General features: G+C 48.4%; 3 protein-coding genes across 9 annotated transcripts in view; all 3 read right to left on the bottom strand.

Annotated features, from left to right (window-relative positions):
- Positions 1-18,008, bottom strand: part of ZNF862 (zinc finger protein 862) — a 34,571-nt gene extending 16,563 nt beyond the window's left edge. For 3 of the 7 annotated variants that reach the window (XM_085004968.1, XM_021079101.2, XM_021079103.2), the window contains exons 1-5: positions 17,737-18,008; positions 11,507-11,618; positions 9,666-9,770; positions 7,334-8,031; positions 5,193-5,349 (exon numbers count right to left, since the gene is read on the bottom strand). Coding sequence is in view for 6 of the 7 variants with exons in the window: in XM_021079101.2 (XP_020934760.2) it covers positions 5,193-5,349; positions 7,334-8,031; positions 9,666-9,770; positions 11,507-11,618; positions 17,737-17,760 (1,096 nt within the window). In the remaining variant the exon portion in view is untranslated. Of the gene's footprint in view, positions 1-5,192; positions 5,350-7,333; positions 8,032-9,665; positions 10,051-10,659; positions 10,791-11,345; positions 11,619-17,736 lie in introns of those variants that run through there. The other 4 variants (XM_021079107.2, XM_085004967.1, XM_085004965.1 and 1 more) reach the window with 3 other exon arrangements.
- ZNF775 (zinc finger protein 775) overlaps positions 1-19,918 on the bottom strand; it is a 113,077-nt gene extending 93,159 nt beyond the window's left edge. The window contains exon 1 of the mRNA XM_085004988.1: positions 19,619-19,918. The gene's annotated coding sequence lies outside the window, so the exon portion shown is untranslated. The remainder of the gene's footprint in view (positions 1-19,618) is intronic.
- A 1,919-nt stretch (positions 19,919-21,837) lies between these two features.
- SSPO (SCO-spondin) overlaps positions 21,838-23,765 on the bottom strand; it is a 53,452-nt gene continuing 51,524 nt past the window's right edge. Inside the window, exons 102-103 of the mRNA XM_085005017.1 lie at positions 22,573-22,723; positions 21,838-21,983 (exon numbers count right to left, since the gene is read on the bottom strand). Of these exons, the coding sequence (XP_084861143.1) occupies positions 21,961-21,983; positions 22,573-22,723 (174 nt within the window). The 3' untranslated portion in view covers positions 21,838-21,960. The remainder of the gene's footprint in view (positions 21,984-22,572; positions 22,724-23,765) is intronic.

The following is a 23,765-nucleotide window of genomic DNA, read 5'->3' as shown; positions in this document are numbered from 1 at the left end:
TGAAAACATACAGGAGGCTGAATACCCCTGAGTCTGCCTGCCTAAGTTGCATTCCCCTGGGGGCTGGCCAGCTCTGACTGCCACACCACCACCACATGGGCCCCAGAAGAGCCTTACTGCTCACACTGCTTTGAAGCTATGGTGGAAATGCTGCCAGAAGCCTTTTCTTTTTGTTCTCTTCAGAGCAAGTGGAACAGAAGAGAAGTTCAAACAGATTTTTCTATGTCTCAGTAATGGGAACGTGACTGAGGAGACATAAACGTAGCACGTGCACACGCACACACGCCACTGAAGTCCGCGAAAGTGACTGGGCTTACAAGGACAGATGCCGAGCCTTCCAGACTAACGCCACCCCAGGTCTGGCAGGCCTGCCCATGAGTCAGCATGGAGACGGCCCCTCTGGCACCTTGCCTTGGTTCCTCTCTCTCTAGCTCAGCATGGCCCCTACCTGGAGGCCGTATATGGCCCTGCCACACAGCAGTGGAGGCCGTAGATGGTCCGCCACACAGCAGCGGGCCTCCTGGACATCCTGTGAGCCTCATGCTCATCGCATGGAGCTGTCCTACTCAGTTTTGCTTTCCGCTTGGTGACACGACTTCTCCCCTCAGCTCTGTGAGGTCTACCTATACCTGATAATCTTCCCTGTAGGAAAGGCACTGAAGTGGGTGACCTGCCACTCAGCATATGATGACACTTTTACCAGGATAAACAGGGGTTATCAGATCATCCCTATGTTGGTTTGTCTGCCTCTGCTACTGACAAACATTAGTTTCTTGCAGTGAAATGTAACTGAGTTTTCTTTTTTGGGGAGAAGCAAGAGATGTCACCAAATATGGCCAAAGTCTGAAACCAGAATTTAAAGGAAATAGGGAGTTCTCATTGTGGCGCAGTGGTTAACGAACCCGACTAGGAACCATGAGGTTGCGGGTTCAATCCCTGGCCTCGCTCAGTGGGTTAACGATCCGGCGTTGCCGTGAGCTGTGGTGTAGGTCGCAGGCGCGGCTCGGATCCCGCGTTGCTGTGGCCCTGGCATAGGCTGGTGGTTACAGCTCCGATTTGACCCCTAGCCTGGGAACCTCCCATATGCTGCAGGAGCGGCCCAAGAAATGGCAAAAAGACAAAAAAACAAAAAAATAAAAAATAAAGTAAGGAAATAAAAGAACAGTTGGAACTCTACAGAATGATAAATTAAATAGTTCTAAATGAGCAAGTCCACAAAAGTGAGAGTTTAAAAACACAACATAATCACAATGACCGTCCCCTACAAGTTCAGTCCTGCTGATAAGACAGTTGGTGAGACCAAGGAGGCTGGGACAGGTGAGTGGACCTAACCTGGAAATCACCAGCAGCTGAAAAGCTTTAGTCGATGCAACTTGACTGCCAAACAATTGACAGAAATTAATAGTAAAAAAAAAAAAAAAAAAAAAATTAATGGTACGTTGGCCTGCATTAAATTGAGACCGTCTTTTTAAAAACAGGTGCAATAATTGTGAAATCTGTAAGAACGAACCTGCTAGTTGTAAGTCATAAGCGCAATGGAAGAACCAGCCAGCTTTCCTCGAACGCTAAGAGCAAAAGGAAATCAACAGCACGAACGCTCTGCGACGTAGCATGGCGATCACCGGACCACGAAGACCCATGACCTGAGTGGAGCTGAGGCAACCATGACCTTTCACCCCAGGGCATCAGCCCCTTTCCGCACCTCAGTTCTCACAGATGGGGTGGCAAGGGCACGAACCGTGACCCACAGAGAAAGTCTGAGAGCCAAGCCAAACTACCACCCCCCCGCAGATGGATTTGGGGTAGGAGTGGAGACTTCTAAAACATTCTAATACCCTTTAAATGTTTAAATAACCTTATATTAAACTTGATTGGCACCAATCTTGAAACGAAAAGGAATGCAGTCCAGGTGGTAATAAACCTACGCAAAGCAGGGATTTTATCCGAGTCTAACCCACATGCAAGGAGCAAAACAGTAAGAATTTCAGTTTAGCCCTTTCCCAGCTAAATGAGTTAGATTCTCAAAGCGGCTAGGCTGTTGTCTCATCTGAAAATACCATTGCTGCCTGCCTTACAGGTTTGGTTTGGGAGAGAAAGGAAATATGCAAACACAACATAGTCTCTGTAGGTGCTCCGTCAACAGAAAAGCCTCTATTACTATCTCCAGGCATAAGAATAAAAGATAAGGAGTTCCCGTCGTGGCGCAGTGGTTAACGAATCCGACTAGGAACCATGAGGTTGCGGGTTCGGTCCCTGCCCTTGCTCAGTGAGTTAACGATCCGGCGTTGCCCTGAGCTGTGGTGTAGGTTGCAGACGCGACTCGGATCCCACGTTGCTATGGCTCTGGCGTAGGCCAGGGGCTACAGCTCCGATTAGACCCCTAGCCTGGGAACCTCCATATGCCGCGGGAGCGGCCCAAGAAATAGCAAAAAGACAAATAAATAAATAAATAAATAAAGATAACATAGAGGTTCCCTGTAAAACCCAATATCAACAGATCACTGTATTCTAAGATAAAAGATAAACACTAAAAATAGATGATGGGAGGTTTTTTGTTTTTTTTTTTAAAGGCTAATAGAACTTTTCTTGGCTGCAAAAATGATGAGGTTTTCTTTTTCAAAAGTTGAGTTCACTCCAAAGAGAAGTTCTATTTGTGTTCTCTTTATAAAAAATAATTCTAAGATAATGCCAAATAATATTTGGTTTTCAATTCTTTAAATACTTGTCACAGGAGGATAAAATATGGGAGGAAAAATAACCCTCATCAAAGCTAAAATAACAATTAGAGAGGTGCACTATGTCTCAACACTGTTTTCTGTCCCAGTTATCAGCTTGAGGTCCTTCAAAAGGTCTTTTTTTTTTTCATTTTACGGCCGCACCTGCAGCATATGGAAGTTCCCAGGCTAGAAGTCGAATTGGAGCTGTAGCTGCCAGCCTACACCACAGCCATAGCAATACCAGATCCCAGCCGCATCTGCGACCTGCACCGCAGCTAGATCGTAACCCACTGAGCAAGACCAGGGATTGAACCCACGGCCTCACAGAGACTATGTTGGGTTCCTAACCTGCTGAGCCACAGTGGAAACTCCCAAAAGGTCATTTTTAAACATACAAATCATTTACGTTTGGTCCCAATTATATTCACCAGGCTCCTTAAAATGCTTTTATGTTGGGTTTCCCTGGTGGCCTAGAGGATAAGGACAGGGCATTGTCACTGCTGTGGCTTGGGCTCCATCCCTGGCCTGGGAACTTCCACATGCTTTAGGCACAACCAAAATATATGTTTTTATATCTCAAACATGAAAAATCATCTCAATAAGAAGACAAGGGATAATAGCTAGAGCTCTAATTAAAGTCACAAAAAGGAATCACACACGCAATTCATTTCTAGACCCCTGTACTTATTTTAATTTCATAGACAACTGAAGAAGACAGCCTGTCCTCTACAAAGCCTTCTCTGATTCCTGCCCTCAACCTTCATCCAAAATTAATTACCCTTCTTCTGAGTATACTTATCATTCATCTAAACAAAACTTAACTGAGACTGGACTGTCCCTTAATTTCCCCCAGTTACTTAAGATTCCCCCACTTCCTTACGCTTATAAATTAAGAAAAAGATAAGCTGTTAGATGACGCTGTCAGGCTGAGCAATCCAGGCCAGGCCCATGCTCAGGACACGCACTGCTGTCCTACTGGTCCCCAGCACTTTCCCCACGACTTTCACAGGGGTCCCAAGGGCAAAGTGCGTCACTGCTGCCCATGCCTTCAGAGCAAAAATCAACCTCCTGACGGCAGGTGCGTATCTCTTACAATGAATCTCCCCCCTCGTTCCCTCTGCTTGTCAACACTGTCAGTGGTAGTGATGCTCTTTGAAGGTGCGCTTCGTACAAGCACCCTGAGCCCAGGACACGATGACAACAACTCAGCCTCCTAAAAGAAACACCTTCTTACATCATTTCTGAATGTCTGAGCCACTTGAAAATTGTGACCGTTGAGAAAAAAATAAGAAGTATGCTGGAGTTCCTGCAGTGGTGCAGTGGGTTAGGAATCTGACTGTAGTAGCTCAGGTTCCTGTGGAGCTGTGGGTTCCATCCCCGGCTCAGCACAGTGGGTCAAAGGATCCAGCATTGCTACAGCTGCGGCACAGGTAGCAGCTGCAGCTGGGATTCAATCCCTGGCCCGAGGACTTCCATATGCCATGAAGGTGGCCATAAAAAAAAAGAAAGTAGTATACAGGTCATGAGTATTCTGAAAATAATCCATATGTAGGTACAAACCAGGGGATATAAGATCATTTAAGCCATAAACACTCTGATCTCTGATTCTGTAGAAGTCATGATAAAGGTCGTTGCTGGAATTCCTAAGTTACGTACCGCAGCCTGTTCTGCAAAGTTTCTGTTAAAATATATGCTAGTACAAAGAAATTAAATGACAGCTTTATAAGATGAAAAGTTGCCTGTTTTGGTGCCCCATGAGATTCCTCGGTGCTTGACAGGAAAGGGAAGCAAAGAGAAGAACAAGAAGCAGAGGAGGAGACGAAGGCACGTGCTCCAGAGTCTAACCTGCAACACCCAGCGAGACAGCCCACCCTGCTGGCCCCTTGATGAAGCAGCCCTGGCACAAGTAGAGGGCAGAGCTCAGGAACCCCCCAGGGCCCTTTCTTGCCTCCCTGCCTTTGCTCATCTGTCCCCGGCTCTGTCATGTCTAGCTGCCCGTCCTCCTCTCTGTGCACCTGGTTTTCAACTCACTTAAAACATTTCATCATCTGTAAAGACGGCCTGAATCCCTCCCTTGGATGAAACTCCAGCCAAATGGAACCACTGTCTTCAGCAGCCCCCGGGGAGCTTGCCTGAACCTCCTGCGTGGAGCTCGTGTGATGTTATATTTCTTGTTAAAGCATCTGTCCCTCCCATATCCTACTGGCCCCCTGAAAGCAGAGAACTTGACTGGTTCACATTCATCCAGCACATAGTAGGTGCTCAAGAGATGTGTAGTGGAAGATGAACGGGTGGATGAAGAGGAGATAAAGCACAGTGTCCCAAAGCTGGGGGGTTCTGAGATGCGGCAGATACCTTGGCTCTCTGCCTCTGCACAGGGAGGGGCAGGGATGGGAGGGTGACTAGAGGCCACAGCCGGCCCTTGTGGGTCTCCCAGGTCAAGTGACGGCAGACAGAGGCCTACAGGATCCTTACCCAGGGATGCCAGCAGCTCATAATTCATCTGCATCACGTCTCTGTACAGCTCCTTCTGCCGCTTGTCGAGCGTGCCCCACTCATCCCGGGTGAAATACACCGCCACGTCCTCAAACACCACGGGAACCTCCTCGAACGGCCCCTCTTCAGAAGGATCCTGCAACAAAGAGCAGCATCCCTCAGTGCTCCTCCCGCGTCGAACACCCAGCGTGACACCTCTGGGGCCCTGCTCCAGGCCTGCTTCTCCTGGGAAGCCTGCCAAGGGGCCCGGGAACACCCTGGGGAATTCACCTATCCACCAAAAGTACAAGAAGCAAACGTGTGTGGCCATGTGTGTGTTAGCAGGTAAAAATCAAATGACCTCAATGGGATCCTAGAAGGAAGGAAAAAGCACTGCGGAACAGGGGTCTTGTGGCGCATCCTGACTGCACCTGGTCCTTTACAGCCCCAGGGGGCACCTTCTACTCACCCACGACTGCCGCTCGGCACCCCAGCTACAGTTCCCCAAGATGGGCAAAGAAGCAGGAGAAAAGGACAAAAAATGCTCCTATTCAGTGACTAGGTTAACACAGGCTTTACTGCTAAAGGAATTCAGATTATGAAAGGTGAGACCTGTTATTAGCTTCCAACATGAAAAACTAGAAGGAACATGAACATGAAGGGAAATGGGCTTTGTCACTTTTCTGGATTCCGTACAATTGCCAGCTTACTAACTTTACCTACGACATTAGGGGTGAGGAACGTGTGAGCTCCTCTCCTCAGAATATGAAAGGGTGGTTCAAAACGATCTGTAGCAAAACCCCACTTACGTGGAATAGTTAAGAACTGCGGATGGCTCTGGTTACTCAAAGATTCCAATTAGTACAGTGTCCTTATAGGGCAATTTTCCAGAGAATTAGAAAATTACAAAATAAACCGGAAATGAGAACTAGTCTTTTAGGGGCCCCAGAGCTGTAGGGGGCAGAAGGAAAGCCCTGGGCTGGAGGTCAAGGGCTCTGGGGGGGTCACCGCCACAGGAGCCTTGTTCTCCAGCTGTATCACCCCTGCCTGGTCCTGTTGCCCAACAAGATGAGTTTAACTAGGCTTTTGTCCCACCAGCCCCGGAACAGCATTAAAAATATTACGCAAGAGAGTTCCCTGGTGGCTCAGTGCAGTAGGGATCTGGCATTGATACTGCTGTGGCTCAGGCTGTTGCCGTGGCAGGGTTCAATCCCTGGCCCAGGAACTTCTATAGGCCTCGGGTGCAGCCAAAAAAAAAAGAACAAGTAGGAAGAAAATTTGCAATGTTTAAATGTCCTACATGATTCCAAAGTTAAAGTAGGAAAAAATTTTAAATTGATAAATTTAAGAGCTCTGTAGTTGTTTTGTGGTTGTGGATTACTTCTTGAGTTCTGTGGTCATTTTGGATTCTGGATAAAGATCACTGCCCTGAAAGGTGTTCCCTTTATGTCAGAAGTTAGAATATTTGGCCCCAATAATTATGTTTTTTTTACCTGCCCAAAGGAGGTGATGATAATAGGGCCATGGTCGTAAATAAAGGAGATAATACATGTAAAGCATTTAAAACAATGCCCAGCACATTACAGGCATGTCAGCTTACAGTGACACTATGATGTTAGCAGCAGGTATGGCCAATGTAACTTTCCCATCATCATCACACAATATATCCTGTTTTCAGTACAGAATCCTTCCCTTGAAATACAGCAATCATTATAAACACACTGAAAGAGAAATACCATATGATATCACTTAGATGTGGAAAATCTGGCATAAATGGACCTATCTGCAAAACAGAAGCAGACTCACTGACACAAGGAACAGACCTGTGGTTGCCCAGGGGGAGGGGGAGGGAGTGGGATGGAAGGAGGGGAAGTTTGGGATTAGTAGATGCAAACTATTACGTTTAGAATGGAGAAGCCACGAGGTTCTGCTGTGCCGCACAGGGAACTATATCCAGCCTCCCAGGATAAAACATGACGGAAGATACTACAGAAGAAAGGGAATGTATGTGTGTGTATATATGTATGTATGACTAGGTCACTTTGCTGTACAGCAGAAATTGGCACAACATGGTAAATCAAATATACTTTAATTAAAAAGATAAATTAAAAAAGAGAAAAACAAATAAATAAACATATTACCTGGTCACAGGGTTCAGCAGAGTCATTACATAAAATGTCAATGACTGAGGAGCTGCGGGTGTCATGAGCAATTTCTTTTTGCCTGAAATCGGAAATGCAGTCTAGGTACAAGGCAGGAATTGCTCCATTCCCTCCAGGGTCCTTGAGTGCAGTTCTGGAGCTGGGCAGGAGCTGGCTCAGGTCATCACGGGCCCCGAGCAGCCCTGGGGGGTAAAATGTGGGATAATCTGCCGTGAAAAGGTGCCCTGGGTCGGCCAGTTCATCTCCAGACACATCCCGGATGCTCGGGAAACGGGCTGCCCAGACGGGGTCCCGGGCTGCCAGGGCCTTGACACAGAACACGTGGGCCTTGCTCTTGGCGTGGTATTTGAGAGTCTCCACCTTGAATGGGCCTGTATAACCTTCTATCAGTCTTGACCGTCTGTCCCTGACAGCTGGGTATTCTCGGCAGGCAGAGCAAAAGAGAGCCGTCTGCTCCTTGTTCATGACCAACCATGGGAACTGCACAAACCACGACTTCTGGATGGAGCGGGGTTTCAAGGGTTTTCTGCTTTTTCCTGTACAGTCTACCTCGATGCTGCCACTCTCAGAGCTGAAGTGGGAAAGACAAGCCTTCTTCTCGGGTGGCAGGTACGGTCCAGTTTCTCGGGCTGGCTTTTGCAAGTCCGTCTCCTCCACGAAGCCCATCTTGTTTTTTCCTTTAGAGAAAAGAATCAGATGGAATGTGCTCTGAAACCTAAGGTGGGCTGCTACTCATAGACGTGGTCAGATACACGGACAATGACAGCTGGAACCATACCCGCCCCTTGTTTTCTCCTCAAGGTCCCCCAGACCCAGGCCCATCTTGCCTAACCTAGGAGAAGCCAAATGGCCTTTAAGCAAACTGCTGTGTGTGTGTGTATGTATTTTTTTTTTTTTTTAATTTAAAAGACAGATACCTCTGGCCAAAAGGAGGTCTTTGTGATTTGATTTTGCCCCCTAAGACGGGGACACGGTCTTCAGGAGAGCAGACTTATTTATGGATAAGAAAACTGAACCAAGGGAATGTGGGGTTCAAAAAAGTAATTAAACACCCCCTGCAACTCCACACTCAGCAGGCATCCCCGTCTACAGTGCTTCTGCCAGACGGGCATCTGCACTTTGCTCGTGTACCTTTAGGGCAAGAGAGAGACCTACCTCCTGGGCAAACAATTTTGGTCCCCAGAGAGTCTTCCTTAAGCTGCAATCCATCTCTGAGTAACTCCCACCCAGGCGCACTACTTCAGCCTCAGAGAAACCCAGGTCTAATCCCTCTCTCACCCCACAACCCTTCAAAGAGGTGAAAAGCCCCATGACCTCACTGAGATTTTTCTCTCTTTTTTTGACCATGCCTGTGGCATGTGGAAATTTCCAGACCAGGGATCAAACCATAGCAGTGACTTGAGCTGCTGCAGTGACCAGGCCAGATCCTTAACCTGCTGCACCACAAGTGAACTTCAAGAGTTTTCTTCTTGAAGCTAAACCTGAAGTTTCCTCATTTGCTCCTTAGTTGAAACACAGCCTGGGCAACCTGAGCTCCTCTGGAGCCATTTCTTAAGTATCAGCAAGCTCAGGTGACCAGTGGCCAAGGACCCAACCCTATCTGCTCCAGGCCAAGAGACCAGTATACAAAACTGTAGCCAACTCCAGAAGCACAAAGCTGCTAGTAAAGAGACAAAAGGCTCAAAATCAAAAGCCAAGCACAAGAAAAACAAACCATAACAAATTAGCACCTGTGAAGTCTGGGCTCCTTGTGGTCCATAGATCACAAGGGAGAGCAAACTTCCAATTCAATGCATGTAGGAACTTGTTCTACCACCATTTTCTCCTGGAGGAGGGGCTGTTTTAACATGGTGACCCTGCACAACGACAAGATGCCACCGGCCTCCAATCCCTGAACGGGACAGGCTTATCAGAGGAGGAACGCAAACATCAACTCGCAGGACTTGGCAGACGTCTGAGCATGACTGTCTACTGTGCAACGACACGCCAGGCACTGTTCTTGGCACTGGGAGGATGGTAGTAAGACTAAGCCATGCCTTCATGGAACTTGGGTATATAATTACATATATCTACTCTCGGGTAGAAAGAAAGGGAGGAATACACCAAATAAATTGAGTCTGAAGAATGATGTAGGGGAAGGTGTGTGCATCGTAGACAAGGTAACAGCTCGGGGAAGAAACGCATTCGAGTGTAATTGGTGGAGAACAGGGAGAGGCAGAGGATGAGGCCTGAGTCCTGGGGCCCAGCTTCCTGCTCCCTCCCTCTAGCTAAGCACCCTTCTCCCCCTCATCTGGGGTGGGTCCACACTCACCAGGGTGGCAGTTCAGGAGGTTCCTCTGGTCCTGGACATTGGCCAGCCAGGGCTCTGGTCCTTGCTCAAATTTATAGAACAGCTCGGAACTGGCAAGAGTTGGTTCTGAGTCAGGAACAGAGAGAAGTACCATGAGATCCTGGATTCAGGTCACGCAGGCTAAAAAGGCATGAGAACTATTGGTTCAGAGCAGAGGCCCAAACTCAGATGCTGAGCAGGACCAGATTATCTGAGGAAACTAGGTGGGTGTGGGGTGGGGGTGGGGAAGGGGAGGCTGTGGATTTGAACCCATGTGTAGGGCAGTTGCTCAAATCCAGGAGGGGAATGGCTGCACCTGCAGCATATGGAAGTTCCCAGGGGTTGAACTGGAGCTGCAGCTGCCAGCCTACACCACAGCCACAGCAAGGCCAGATCCAAGCAGCATCTGAGACCTAGCCTCAGCTCAGGCAATGCTGGATACTTAACCCACTGAGTGAGGCCAGGGATTGAACCTGCATCCTCATGGGTAATAGTCGGGTTCTTAACCCACTAAGCCACAACGGGAACTCCCTGACTCTCTTTTATACTTCCTTTCCTACATTTTTTGCTGCGTATTCTTTAGTAAACTGCTTTATGTCATAGACTTCTTATTTTTTGAGGAATCTTCATGAATTTTGAGGGACCTTAATAAATTCATCCATTCTGAACATTAAAAAAAAAAAAATTCCAGGAGGGGCTACCAGCCCAATGCAGGGTCAGCATGGCCAGACCATCCCAGTTTTCAAGAGAAGCCAGAAATTATATTTCTATGTGAAAAACTCTCAATGGTTAAATATTGACAACTTATTTAAATATGTTAAAGAAGCCAAACGAAAACGATGAGCTGAGACTGTTGCTCCCATAACCCCGTCACAGGGCCAAGACAAGAAGAAGCAAAGAAAGGCATGGCGGACAGTCATCAAACTGAAATCAGCAAAGAGTCCATGTGCGTGCACACACAGTGAAACACACTCACCTCTGTCCGTGGCACAGGAAGTTTACCCATAGAGGCAGAGAGAGGACACTCAGAAAACTAAAAGGATGAAAAATACCTACACGGGCCCCAAGTTGTACGTTGTTTTATCTCATTAAACCTCTATAACAATCCTGTGAAGAAAAAAACCAAGGCTTAAAAAGGCTGATGGGCTTGGCCAAATGCACACCAGTACCGCGTGGCAGAGCTGGGCCTAAGGCCAGATTTCCACACTGCAGATCTGAGGCTCATTCTAGCATCCCCCAGGCCCTCTGGTGTCCTGTGGGCACCTGAAACAAAATCCACTTCACAGCTCCACAGTCTGCAGGTGGGGCTCCCCGGGCATCCCGTGATACCCTGCAACAGCCACCCTGCTCAATCACCCCACTGCTCTTGGACAACTTAAGTGGAAAAGAGAAAGGGTGATGTGTGAATCCATGTGCAGTTCGGTCAGATACGGGGCTGAGTACACGGTGCAAAGATGCCTGGGAGGAGTTCCCGTTGTGGCGCAGCGGAAATGGGTCCAACTGGGAACCATGAGGTTGAAGGTTCAATCCCTGGCCTCGCTCGGTGGGTTAAGGATCCGGTGTTGCTGTGAGCTGTGGTGTAGGTCAAAGACGAGGCTCAGGTCCTGTGTTGCTGTGGCTGTGGTGTAGGCTGGCAGCCACAGTTCTGATTCGACTCCTAGCCTGGGAACCTCCCTATGCCATGGGTGTGGCCCTAAAAAGCAAAAAAAAAAAAAAGATGCCTGGGAGAGATGGTCAGATTCCAGACACTCCTCAAGGATGTCACAGGCAGATGCAGCTGCGGATCTAGAGTCAGGCAGTGGGAGAGTGAAAGGGGCCCGTACCCAGTGGTGCCACCAGCTTGTCAGAACCACAGATCTCCTTCTGCTGCTGACTCAGCAGCATCCACTCCTCCTGAAGCAAATACACTGTGATGTCATCAAACGTCACAGGAGCCTGGAAGGAAAAATGACACCAGCTAAGCACCAACTTCTCCCTTAGCCTTCCACACCTGTGTTCATGTCCACCTGAGGGCACCCCACTCTGGGGACAGATCGGGTTGGGGGAGGGGCACGGTCAAGCTGCACACAAGACCTACACCTCATTGCTCTCGCCACCTCGGTGCGAGCCACAGTGGGAACGAGACCTGTTCTTCTAGAAAGGGCCACACACTGAAACAAAAGGGTCCGAACGAAGGCTGACTCAGGAATCTCACAGTCCTTTCCCTGCGCCCCCTGCATCTGCCTTCCAACAGGACCCACTACTTCTCAGTCAGTCCGTCAACAGCAACCAAGATCACTTCTTTTGCAAAATCTTGAACATGGTAAATCTTCACTTAGGAATATGTATCTTATTTCTAGAAAAAGCCACTCAGAACTGTGTCTGTGAATGTGGTCTATGATCGAGATAGGCAAAGCTTTATACTTTTTAAAACTTTTTATATTTTTTTGTTTTAAAAATGTATTTTGCCGTGCCCACAGCATATGGAAGTTCCCAGGCCAGGGATCAAACCTGCACCACAGCAGTGACCTGAGCCACAGAAGTGAAAAGGCTGGATCCTTATCCCGCTGAGGCACAGGGAGCTCTGAGATAGGCAAAGCTTTAGAGCTGAGAACCATATTCCATAGGGCTTGTAAAAGAGCTCTGTTCCCATAAAAAGGAGTAAGAAAATTCAGGAAATGTTTTGGGGAGTCCTGGATTAAGATGGCAGATTGAACAAGTACTCTGAATTTTGCATCCTCCGTGAATTTAAAAGACTTCCTCCCCCTCTCCCTGAAAAAAATCTCTAAACAAACCCACTAGGATGGAGAACACAATAAGGGAACAGAGCAATACAATTTTGTTAACTGAAAAGCAGGTGAAAAAGTAATAACTAAGCAGATCCAAGAAAATCGAATCCTCACCCGGCGGTGGGCAAACTGAGAAACAACCCAATTTACACCAATAAATCCTCAAAAGACTCAGGTTCCAGCAGCCCTGGGAACCTCTGGCCTGGGAGTGAAGGCGCTAAGGCTGAAATACTAAGAACTGGGGAAAGCTGTCAGCCAGCAACTGCTTGCCCAGATCCTCAACACCAGCTCCAAGCTGACAAGCCCCACTCTTCCATGTGCTCACACCGAGCAGAGAGGATTCTGGTTTTCCACTGTTAAGGGTCAGCAAACAACTGGACTATCAGCTATCGGAGGAAAGACTCTAACAGGTCTGATAGAGACCAAAACAGATGGGGGGGAGGCGGGCAAGAGGGAGGAGGAATTGAGGAAATGGATGTGAGGCATGGAGGGGAAAAAAACAAAACTATCAGCAGCAGCCTCGGAGAGGTAAGATATTGCAGCCAGGAAACAAGTGGTTATAAAAGAAATAATCAGAAAACAGTCAGAAGACATTACTGTTTATCCCTTTAAATTCTGTACTACCATTTATCATCTACTCAAAGAAATAAAAAATAAATAAAATTATCAGCAATAAATAAACCTCCCAATATCGAAGAAGAACATTTTGGGAAACAGCATCATTGAGGTAAGTAGAAGTCCTTCCAAAGTGACAGTTCTGAAGGGGACACATTCATTTCCACTTATAACAAGTTCTAGTACATTTGTTTAAAATTGCCTGTAACTTTATACTCATATTTCAAGCACATGACATATCTATTTTACTTCAACATAGACGTTTCTGGGGAAAAAAAAAATACAGATAATTCTTATCAGTCACTATCGGTTTGTAATTTGAGTATTTTTCTTATGAGTCAATACATGTTCACTGCAGAAAATTTACACAATAAGCAGAAACAAACATTTTAAGATCACCCACAATATGCTTGCTGAAAAGAATCACTATTGACATTTTGTATGTAACTTTCCAATCTTTTGTCTATGAATATGAATGAATGAACCATTTTTTGAAACAAAAATGTAATTGTACTGCCAAATGTATGTTTTAAATAACTATTTGCTTCCAGAGTGTCTTCCAAAGCAAAATGTGATTATAATTGCAAAAGGCTGCCGGAAGATCAAAAGCAGGCAGTCAGACAGCAAAGGGGTACACCCAGGACAGGCTAAGGAAAGCCAGCGACCGGAGGGGGGAAAAAACCCTCGCTATTATACTGAAGGCAAATCCCAGGAGGCCTACCATACTCCAGGACTAGTGGGCAAGCTGTTCCCGTCGGGGCAGGTTAAAGGGTTTGTGACCAAGGGCAAGCAGAGCTCTCTATTCATCCCCGCCCGCCCTGGCTTCCTGGGGGAACAGGTGCACGTAATGTAAAGCCAGTGGCCCCATCACTTTAGTTAAAGATCGCCACAATGATGAAGAGTATGGCCAGGACTGAATGTTTAGATAATAGCGAAATGCTTTCCCAATAAAAGAGATGGGCGCCTAACCCTGGTACCTCTCTTTTAATCAGTATTACGGTAACAGCCTTCTGATTCCAGTTGACTGCAATGTAAAGAAAACACAAAACTGCTGGAGTAAGAGGAATTATTTACCCACATGCTGAGCAAAGAATATCTATCTCTATTCTATCAGAGAACAGAACATCTCTGTTCTATTTGGTTTTTTGTTTGTTTTTTGTTTGTTTGTTTGGTTGGTTGGTTTTTGGGTTTTTTTGTCTTTTTGCCATTTCTTGGGCTGCTCCCACAGCACATGGAGGTTCCCAGGCTAGGGGTCGAATCAGAGCTGTAGCCACCAGCCTATGCCAAAGCCACAGCAACGCGGGATCCAAACCACGTCTGCAAACTACACCACAGCTCACGGCATGCCAGATCCTTAACCCACTGAGCAAGGCCAGGGATCGAACCCACAACCTCATGGTTCCTAGTCAGACTCGTTAACCACTGAGCCACGTCGGGAACTCCTCTGTTCTATTTGACTGATTCCCATGGTCCATAAGGTAGAGCTCTGACTGCTCAGCCGAGCACCAAGTCCCCTAGATGGAACCTAACCTGCCTTCCTAACCCTAGCTCTAGATATTCTCCACCTGGAATCTGGACTCCAGCCAGATTAGTGTAACCAATCAATCAAAGGTGTCTTGTGCCTTTTCTTCCTCTACACACCTCATCTTTAGATCCCCTGACTCTGCTCCCTTTCTCCCACCCACTTAGCACCTACTCACTCATTAAGTTTCCCAGTCACACTTCAGCTCTTTTGCCAGGGATTCCCTGCTCACCTATCCACTCTTCTCCTTCCCTGAGCAAGGAATGCTTTAGATCCCTCACGGTGCCTAGTCCTCTGTTGTTTTCACCGTCACACTCCTCTCCCCACCACCACATTATACAGGAAATATTTCAGACACTTGACTGTTTCACTCAACATATATTTTGTTTGTTTCTATGGGCTTGGGGATCCTAAAATATAAAAGGCACTACCTCTATTTGTCAAGGAGATTAAAACCTATCAGGAGGTGACAGGCAATTATGAAGTAAGTGCAATAAAACTGGGTCTGGAGGAAAATGAGAAGGGAATGATCAGTTCAATCAGTTCCACGGGAAGAGGGGATAGAAAGCAGAGATGCTGAGGCAATAAAAATATACATAATAAATGCTCCTATATGGCAGCGCCAAAAATATCTGCCAGGGGGCTCGTGAGGTGTCAAGACTGCAGTGTTATTCAGAGCACCTCAGCCTTACAGCAGAAGGGCTCATGCAGAGATGCTATTTTGAGTCATTTATTTTGAAAAACACTTTCTGAGAACCTATTAAGTGCCAGATACTGCTCCATTATTCTACCTGGGGATGCAGCCCGGGAGTGAAATCAGCAAACATGTAAACAAATAAATAAATGTGAGAATTTTATATAGTGGTAAGGACTGTAAGAAAATAAAACAGAATAATGGGATTGAGCGATGGGGAAAAGTCTTTGACCTCCATCCATTACTCTGCCAATGACAGGCAAGATACCTCACACTCAATCCAACAGGTTAACAGATACCACAAAATAGCATCAAAGGAAGATCCTAATAATAGATCAGGCTACTACCTCAAGTGGACTCCTAGTGTCCCAGCTTTGAGTCAGAAAAAGTGATATTCAGAATGGAACTTTAAAATAGCACAGTATTCCCCTCAGGGTTTAGTTAATGTCACTCTTTTGCAATACATCTTACACTGCTAGTTTGTTTTGCAATCACTTTATTTCATCTGTAGATAACATTCTCATTCCCTCCATTAGAAAACTGATGCACCTGCAATTAAGATTAGAATCACAAGTGAAATTTCCAGTCTCCAGGGTTTGCAATTAGTGGCTACACTTAAAAAGGACATCAAATTTCTCCTCTACCTCCCAAAATATTTGTATTTCTCTCTTCTCCCATTAAAGGCTAAGAAAGCCTCCAAATGAACAGAATAGCTTGAGATCAACCTCCAATCACAAATTCCTTTTTTGGGGGGCGGGGGGAGCTGCCCCGTAGCACATGGAGTTCCTAAGCCAGGGATCAGATCTGAGCTGCAGTTTCTACCTATAGCAGCTACAGCAACAAAGGATCCTTTAACCCACTGTGGTGGGCTGGGCATCCAACCTGCATCCTGGTTCTGCAGAGACACCACCACATCCCATGCCACAGTGGAAACTACATTAATTCCTTCTCCCCCCCACTCACAGCGTGAGGTGGCTTGATGTGGGACCTCAGTTCTCAAACGGGGGATCGAACCCCGGCCACAGCAATGCAAGAGCTGAAATCCTAACCACTAGACCACCAGGGAATTCCCACTAATTCCAATTTTTGATGCCAACTGCTTAGAACCCTTCTTCCCCACTACATCTTGCTCTCACTCTGTCCAAAATCAGGTAGTCTAAAGTAATCTGAGGACATTACCTGAGGGTAAGGGCCATTTCCTTTACTCTTTTAGTATCCCCTAAAGGGCTTAACATGAGGCTGGCACACAGTCACCTTCAATCTTTAGTTAGCTTCTGCTGAGCTTTATTGTCTTGGACTCTTTACTCTGTAGGTTGTTTCATCTGGAAAACGCATCACTGTGGCTTGTGGGAAGGAGGGAATACGGAAAAGAGATTCTTAAGCAAGAACTTCTTTTGTAATTCAGAATCCTCCTGGTCCTTTCAGGAAAAACTATAGCATCACATTAACCTCATTACCCTTTCTTTCTTTTGTCTGTGGGACAATTCCAGGCTTATCCAAGTTATTGAAGGGAAAATTGCAGGAGGGCTCCTGGAGGAAACTGGTCATTTCATATTTATCCTTGTATTTCCAGCATCACCATCAACTGAAATCACTGATCGCAAATGTTTATTAAGATAATTTTTTTTTTTTTTTTAAGGAGAGACTCAATACACACTCAAAGATGTTTGTTCAGGACATTCCCTTTGTGCCAAAGAAACAATCCTCAAGAACTGGCAGTAAAAAACATCCAGAAAGATCTTAGTCCCAAAAGGCTGCCACTGTCACCAAGTCAAGTGACTGCAACCACACTGGTCTTTGCCGACACTGACTCCAAGCTCTGACAATCCTGCCAAACCCACTAACTCTACCTTCAAGCACTTTTCCACTCCGTTTCTTCCAACTCGCAGCTTCCTGCCCAAAGGCTGAAGCGAGTTTATGGAATGCTTCTAAACGATAATCAGATACTCCACGAAACAGATAAGCTAGAAACAATCCGCAAGAAATACGGCAGGCGCCTTGCCGTTTTCTTCTCAGCCCTTTCTTGGGAAGGGGGTCTAGGCAAGGCCACGCCCTCACTCTGCCTCTCGCTGATCCCTACCCCTGGCTCCCAGTGGGGTCTTATCCAGCCTCAAAGCCTTAAAACACACTGGCCCTCTGCAAAAGCGACGGTGGCATGGGAATACAGAAAGCGCACTTTCGTATCACTATACTGAGCAGGTCACCCACCCAGCATCAAAAGAGCGGCCACTCGGCAGAGAGCAGCCGCGGAGGGAGCGGGTGGAAGGCCCCGGGGACTCGCCCCGAGGCGGCCTCCAGACTGCAGAGGAAGCGGCGGGCGAGCGAGCGGGCGAGTCCTTCCCTGCAAGGCTGGCTCATCTGCGAAGACGCCGCCCGTACCGCCCGCTTCACCGGAGGCCAGATCAGGGATCTACGGGGGGGAGGCGGGCGGTCCCAGGGCCCTTCCAGGCCTACCTTCCCCGACTCTCTGGGCTCCATGGCCCCGCTTTCCGTGGCCGGTGCTGACCCCGCCACTGTCTCCAGGCCGCCCCTCCCCCCGCGGCCCGGTCTGAGGATGCCACCGCCGGGTCCACCTTGGGGACTGGGGCCCCCGGAGGGGAGGATGCCCTGGCGGGAGAGGAGCGCAGCCCGGAACCCTGTCCCGCGTCCGGGGGGTGCCGTGGCGCTGGCTTAGCCCAGAGAGGCGCGCAGCGGGCACTTGCGTCGCGCTGAGCGAGCGGCTTTACGGCAGCCACCTAGCGGAGGCGGCAGGGCATCATGGGAAGAGCAGTCCAGGCTTGGTAAGGGGCTCTCAAAGCTGCTATTGGCTCCGGACCTACGGGGACCTGATTGGACGCGGAACCGCTCACTGTCTTTCTGAGACGGTTACTAGGAAACGCTCTCCCAGGCCCTGCAGTCAGGGCAAAGTACCCTGATTGGGTTTGTCCTTTGCACTTTTGGGGCCAATCTCAACCTTGAAGATCCAGACTTTATATAATCAAGGAGGGAAATGCCTTGCCTTACATTCATTCAAAAAGCATCGCTGGTTGCCTACCATGTGCCAGAGGCTGTGCAAGATTTGGGAATATGCAGTTGAATGAAACGCAACCTTTGCCTTCAAGGATTTCATAGTCTATGGGGAAAACAGATCAGAAACATAACTTCAAAATAAAGAGGGAGTTCCCGTCGTGGCGCAGTGGTTAACGAATCCGACTAGGAACCATGAGGTTGCAGGTTCGGTCCCTGCCCTGCTCAGTGGGTTAAGGATCCGGCGTTGCCGTGAGCTGTGGTGTAGGTTGCAGACGCGGCTCGGCTCCCGCGTTGCTGTGGCTCTGGCGTAGGCCGGAGACTACAGCTCCGATTGGACCCCTAGCCTGGGAACCTCCATATGCCGCGGGAGCGGCCCAAGAAATAGCAAAAAAAAAAAAAAAAAAAAAAAAAGACAAAAAAATAAAAAAATAAAAAATAAATAAAGAGAAATTTACTTTCTCACAGTTCCGGAGACTAGAAGTCAGGTCATCATGCCAACATGGTTGGTTTCTAGTGAGACCCCTCTTCCTGGCTTGTAGTTGGCCACTGGCTCCCTGTGTGTTGGCATGGCCTCTTTGTGTGTACTGATAGGTGTGGCATGATAGGGGTCCCACCTAGGGCCTCACCCAGAACAATTCAAGTTCTCATTGCTCCTGCCAGAACATCCCTTCCTGTGTCCCACTTTATCAACTAAAGAGCCTCTTTTCATCTCTCCCATGGGCCCTCTCCTCTTTGCTAGTAATTGTAGCTGGATGGGACTCTCACTTGTGGGGCGGTCTGAGGAATATGAAGGAGCAAAAAGTAATACACAAGGTCACTGGGCATTGGGGTGGAAGCATCCAGCCGTGCTTCTTCCCTCTCCACTCCATCCTGGAAGCAGAGCTGGAGACAAGGACTCAGTCCTGAAAAGTGACCCCGGAGAGCAGACCTTGGGACTTGAGAGAGTGAAGCAGGGAGAAGGAAAACCTGATGGAAGGGTGTGTTTTAGAGGTCACTGCTGTGGGCATTTGGGGCGGGCTTCTTTCCGCGTCTGAGAATCATACAGAATGCCCCGCGTAATAGTCTGTCTGAACAGTGGGGAACCAAGCATTCATCTGCCACTCCCATCCCCAGGAGTTGAGGGTCACCCCAAGAGGCATTAACCACATTCCATCCTCACACTTATACTTCAAGCTGTATTAGTGCAAAGGTCAAGTGGACAGTGTCTGTGGTCAGAAAAGCCCTGGGGCAGAAAGAAGAAGCAGCTTGAAAAGAAGATCTACAACAGCAAATCAGCACAGCACATGAAAAAAAAAATGCTCAGCATCATTAGTCATTAAGGAAATACAAAGCAAAACTGCAGTGAGACACCACTCCATACCCACTGAATGGCTGTTAAAAAAATAACAAGTGAGGGACAGGGTGCGGAGAAAAGAACCCTGGTTCTTTGTGGGTGGGGGTGAGGTGAGGGAGCTATAAAATGGTGCAGCCACTTTGGGGAACAGTTTGAAAGCTTCTTAAAAAATTAAACATAAACTTACCATAGGACCCAGCTGTTTCCATTCCTAGGCATGTTCCCAAGAGAAATGAAAACATGACCACTCAAGGACTTGTATAGAAATGTTCGTAGCAGCTTTATTCATAATAGACAGAAAAACAAGTACTCAAATGTTCATCAGTTGGTGAATGGGTAGACAAAATGTGAATCACTCTTCAGCAATAAAAAGGAACAAGCTGCTGATATATGGATAATATGGATGGGTGAAAGGAAAATCAAAATGGAGTCAGTATTGCTAAGAGAGCTCTCTACAGCCAGGAGGCCATTAAGGAAGTGTGACTTATGCAGGTCTCAGCCCAGATAGAATCTGACCTTATGACCTGATGAAGTTGTCCGGAACACCTGCCAGAAACCTAAGATACTTATCAGACCCTTAGCCTAAAAAAACTTATGATAATTTATTTACTTCTTGGACCTGTGGACAAAACAACATTGCCTGCCATTTCTGTAAACAAGGAATGTTGGCTGCCATCATGTCATCAGCCCCTGTAGCCACACCCTGATGATGCACCAAGAGGGGACTTCAGGATGGAGAAAAACAGGATACTGGCCCTAGATGGTTAAGATACTATCTAAGGAATAATTTCAGTGAGCACAGACTCTGGCATAGAAAAGCCTTAAAATCATCAACTTGAAGTGTCTGTCTGTTTTTTGTGATTATCTGTAATCTTTTTTTTTTTTTTTTTTTTTTTTGCCACACCTGCAGGAGGTGGAAGTTCCAGGACCAGGGATCAAAACTTTGCCGCAGGAGTGACAACACTGGACCCTTCACCCACTGTGCCACCAGGGAACTCCCCTCTGTAATCTTTGGATGTTGACCCTCATGTGCTTCCCCCCCCCCAAAAAACGCCTATCCATCCTTGCTTCTCCACTACTTCTCCACTACCCCTTTGGAACAGTTCCTCAGAGCTGTCTTAGAGGCTGTCTCCTGGGCAATAGTCCTTAGTAAGGCCCTCAAATACAATGTAACTCATAGCTTTTAGGTTGTATGGTTTTCTTCATTCAACAGAACTCTTCTCTAAAACAACTGATTCTTTACAAATATTTTCTAACTCACATCAGAGTCACTCTCAAGTCTCTCCAACCAACTTTTAGGACCCCATGGCTCTTTGTCTTCATAAGCCCTCATCTCTTTCTCTTCCTCGGCACACTCCTTCAGGGTTACCTGTGTCTCCTGCGTTGCCATTCTTAAGACCCCAAAGGCAGCCTCGCGCATTATTTTTGTTGACAGATGAATCTCAAAATTATCATGCTGACCCAAATAAGCCAGACATTTATATGACATGTCCAGAAAAGATAAATCTATTGAGGTAGAAAGCAGTTTAGTGGCTGCCTGGGTCTGGAGGTGGGAGGGACTGATTGTAAATGGGCTTGAAATGATGGAAATGTTGTAAAACTTGATCCTGGCGATATCTGTGCAACGTTGTAAAGCACACCACTATAAAAGTCACTGAAGTGTAAACTCAAGATGGGTGAATTTCCAAGGATATAAATTATACCTCAAAAAAACCGTTTACTCTTTGGTCTGTTTGTTTTTATTTTCATTTCTGGCTGCACCCTTGGCATATGGAAGTTCCCGGGCCAGGGATCGAACCCTTGCCACGGCAGTGACCCAAGCCACTACAGTGACAACGCAGGATTCTTAACCCACTCTGCCACAAGAGAACTCCAGTAAAGCCCTTTAAAAGGAGGAGGAGAAGCAGCCATCCGCGTGAGATGAGTGTGTCTTGCGTGGAAATGCCCACCATGGCTGCACTGAAATCAGCTGGGCCCTGGAGATGTCTCACACCAGAGCTCTTCAGACTTCACATTCAACACGCTCCAGATGAGGAATCCGAGGCCCAGATATGTGAAGTGACTTGCCGGCGGTCACTGGTCTGACGGGTTCACAGCGGTTCCCCAGGAGACATCCCTTGTGCAGGTCCAGGCCAGAGCTCGCAGTCCCCCCTTCCCCTCTTCCCCTCTGGGCCCAAGGATCCGACTGCACGCAGGCCTGCTGCCAAGGTCGCTTTATTTGGGATACACCACAGCCAGGACGGGGAGGGGATGGGTGGGCATGAGAGGAGGAGGGGTTCGTGCTGCTGAGCCCAGGGACCCCAAGAGAGGCGGCGGGGCTTCTCCCAGCGGAGCCGTCAGCGCTTTGAGAAATCACCTCCTGGAGGACAAATGAGAGGGAGGTGGGCGCGTGAAAAAGGCGAGCAGTCAGGCCTGGAAGCAGAGCGAGGTGGCCGAAGGGGGAGGAAGAGCTTCCAGGAAGAAGCCCAGAGCCGAGGAGGAACGCTTGCCCCGCTCCCGCAGTATCGGCGCCGCGGTTTCTCTCTGTCCTGCCACTCGGGTGGCCTCGGGTTATCACAGCCCACGTGTTTAACAAGAACCAGGCACTTCACACGCAGGCTCTCGGCAGGCCCTCCCAACCAGCCTGCTCAGCCTGTCAGGCCTGCTGTAAAGCTGAGGGGACGGGGGCGCAGCAAAGAAGGAAATAGATGAGCTGGGATTTGATCCCGGGAAGCCTGACTCCAACACCCAAGCTTACGCGTGACTGGAGAAAAAAATTAACGAAAAGGCTGGGGAGGGGAGTGGGGCGGAGGGAAACGACTCCGAATGAGGAGTCTGGCGGGGGGCTGCTGGCTGACGCCCTGCCAGGCTCCGGTCCGGTGAGGCCTGCCCACTCCAGGCCCCACGGCCCCGCCCTCCTCTCCCCGCCGAGGCCCGGCCCCGCCCCCCGGAGCCCCGCCCAGACGCACCCTGGCACGCGCTGCACTGGCAGCTGTGGATGACCGGCAGCACCGCCAGCTCTGTGTGGCCGCCGGGGCAGCGCAGGTTCAGGATCCGCACCGGGTTCTCGGGGTCCAGGCGGTAGCTACAGCAGTCGCACTGGCTCTGCAGGTACGGCTCCTGGGCGAGAGGGGTGGCCGAGCTGGGGAGGGGCCAGGCGCAGTTGCCCAAACCACCCTCCTTCCCTATCCAAGGAGATCCCGAGATCTCAGATACCAGATCTCCCCACTCTGGAGCCAGACGGGAGGGGGGTGTGTCCCCACCAAGCCCGCGTTCTCCGAGAAGCCCACCTCCTTCACTCCAGCCCCCGCCTCCCGCCCCGTCTGAGCGTCCAGTAACCTGCAGGTTAAACCAAGGCTTTTAACTGGCTCATCACTGGCATCCTGGCAGCAGCCGGGGAAGACACAGCCTTAACTGCATGTCTAGCTGCAGAGACAGACTAACAATTTCTGAAACTACGAAGAATGGAGTCCTAAGCTAGAGTCTGACCCCAAGTGCAAAGTGAGGTCTCGTTCCTAAGCAGACATCCTCGCTGTAAGATCGTATAGTAACTCTGTAAGTCCCACTGAACATTTCATTTATTTATTTATTTATTTGTCTCTTGTCTTTTTAGGGCTGCACCTGAGGCACGTGGAGGTTCCCAAGCTCGGGGTCGAATCGGAGCTACAGCTGCCAGCCTACACCACAGCCACAGCAACATGGGATCTGAGCTGCATCTGCGACCTACACCACAGCTCACGGTGACGCCGGATCCTTAACCCCCTGAGCCAGGCCAGGGATAGAACCCTCATCTTCAAGGAGACTACGTTGTGTACTTAACCCACTGAGCCACAATGGGAACTCCAGAAAAAAACTGAACTACTCCTCTTTCCTCACTCTATGTTTTAAAAAATTCAAAAGTGGTTTGGGAGGCATTCCCAGATGGTGCCAGGAGTGCCCAGGGGAGCAAGAGAGTGGCCCAGTGCTGAGGACCAGGTGGGAAAGCATCTTTGTCTTCCAAGAATAGATAACCTTGGCCAGGTGGCCGAGGCAGGAGGGCAGGGCGGGGCCACGGGTGACCTGATCCAAGGAGAGACAACACAGAGCGGACCTCCGTCAATCTTCTGGGAAAGATCTGGGACAAGGCTACGTTGTACGGTGTCTGTCCCTCGAGCTTTCACTT

Source organism: Sus scrofa, chromosome 18 (genome assembly GCF_054392235.1).
Source record: "Sus scrofa isolate SSC_HxYL_T2T_F1_AM1 chromosome 18, Sscrofa_HxYL_maternal_Yorkshire_Landrace_v2.0, whole genome shotgun sequence".
Classification (NCBI taxonomy): Eukaryota; Metazoa; Chordata; class Mammalia; order Artiodactyla; family Suidae; genus Sus; species Sus scrofa.
The sequence above is the reverse complement of the archived record's forward strand: the minus strand, read 5'-3'. Positions and strand labels throughout refer to the sequence as shown.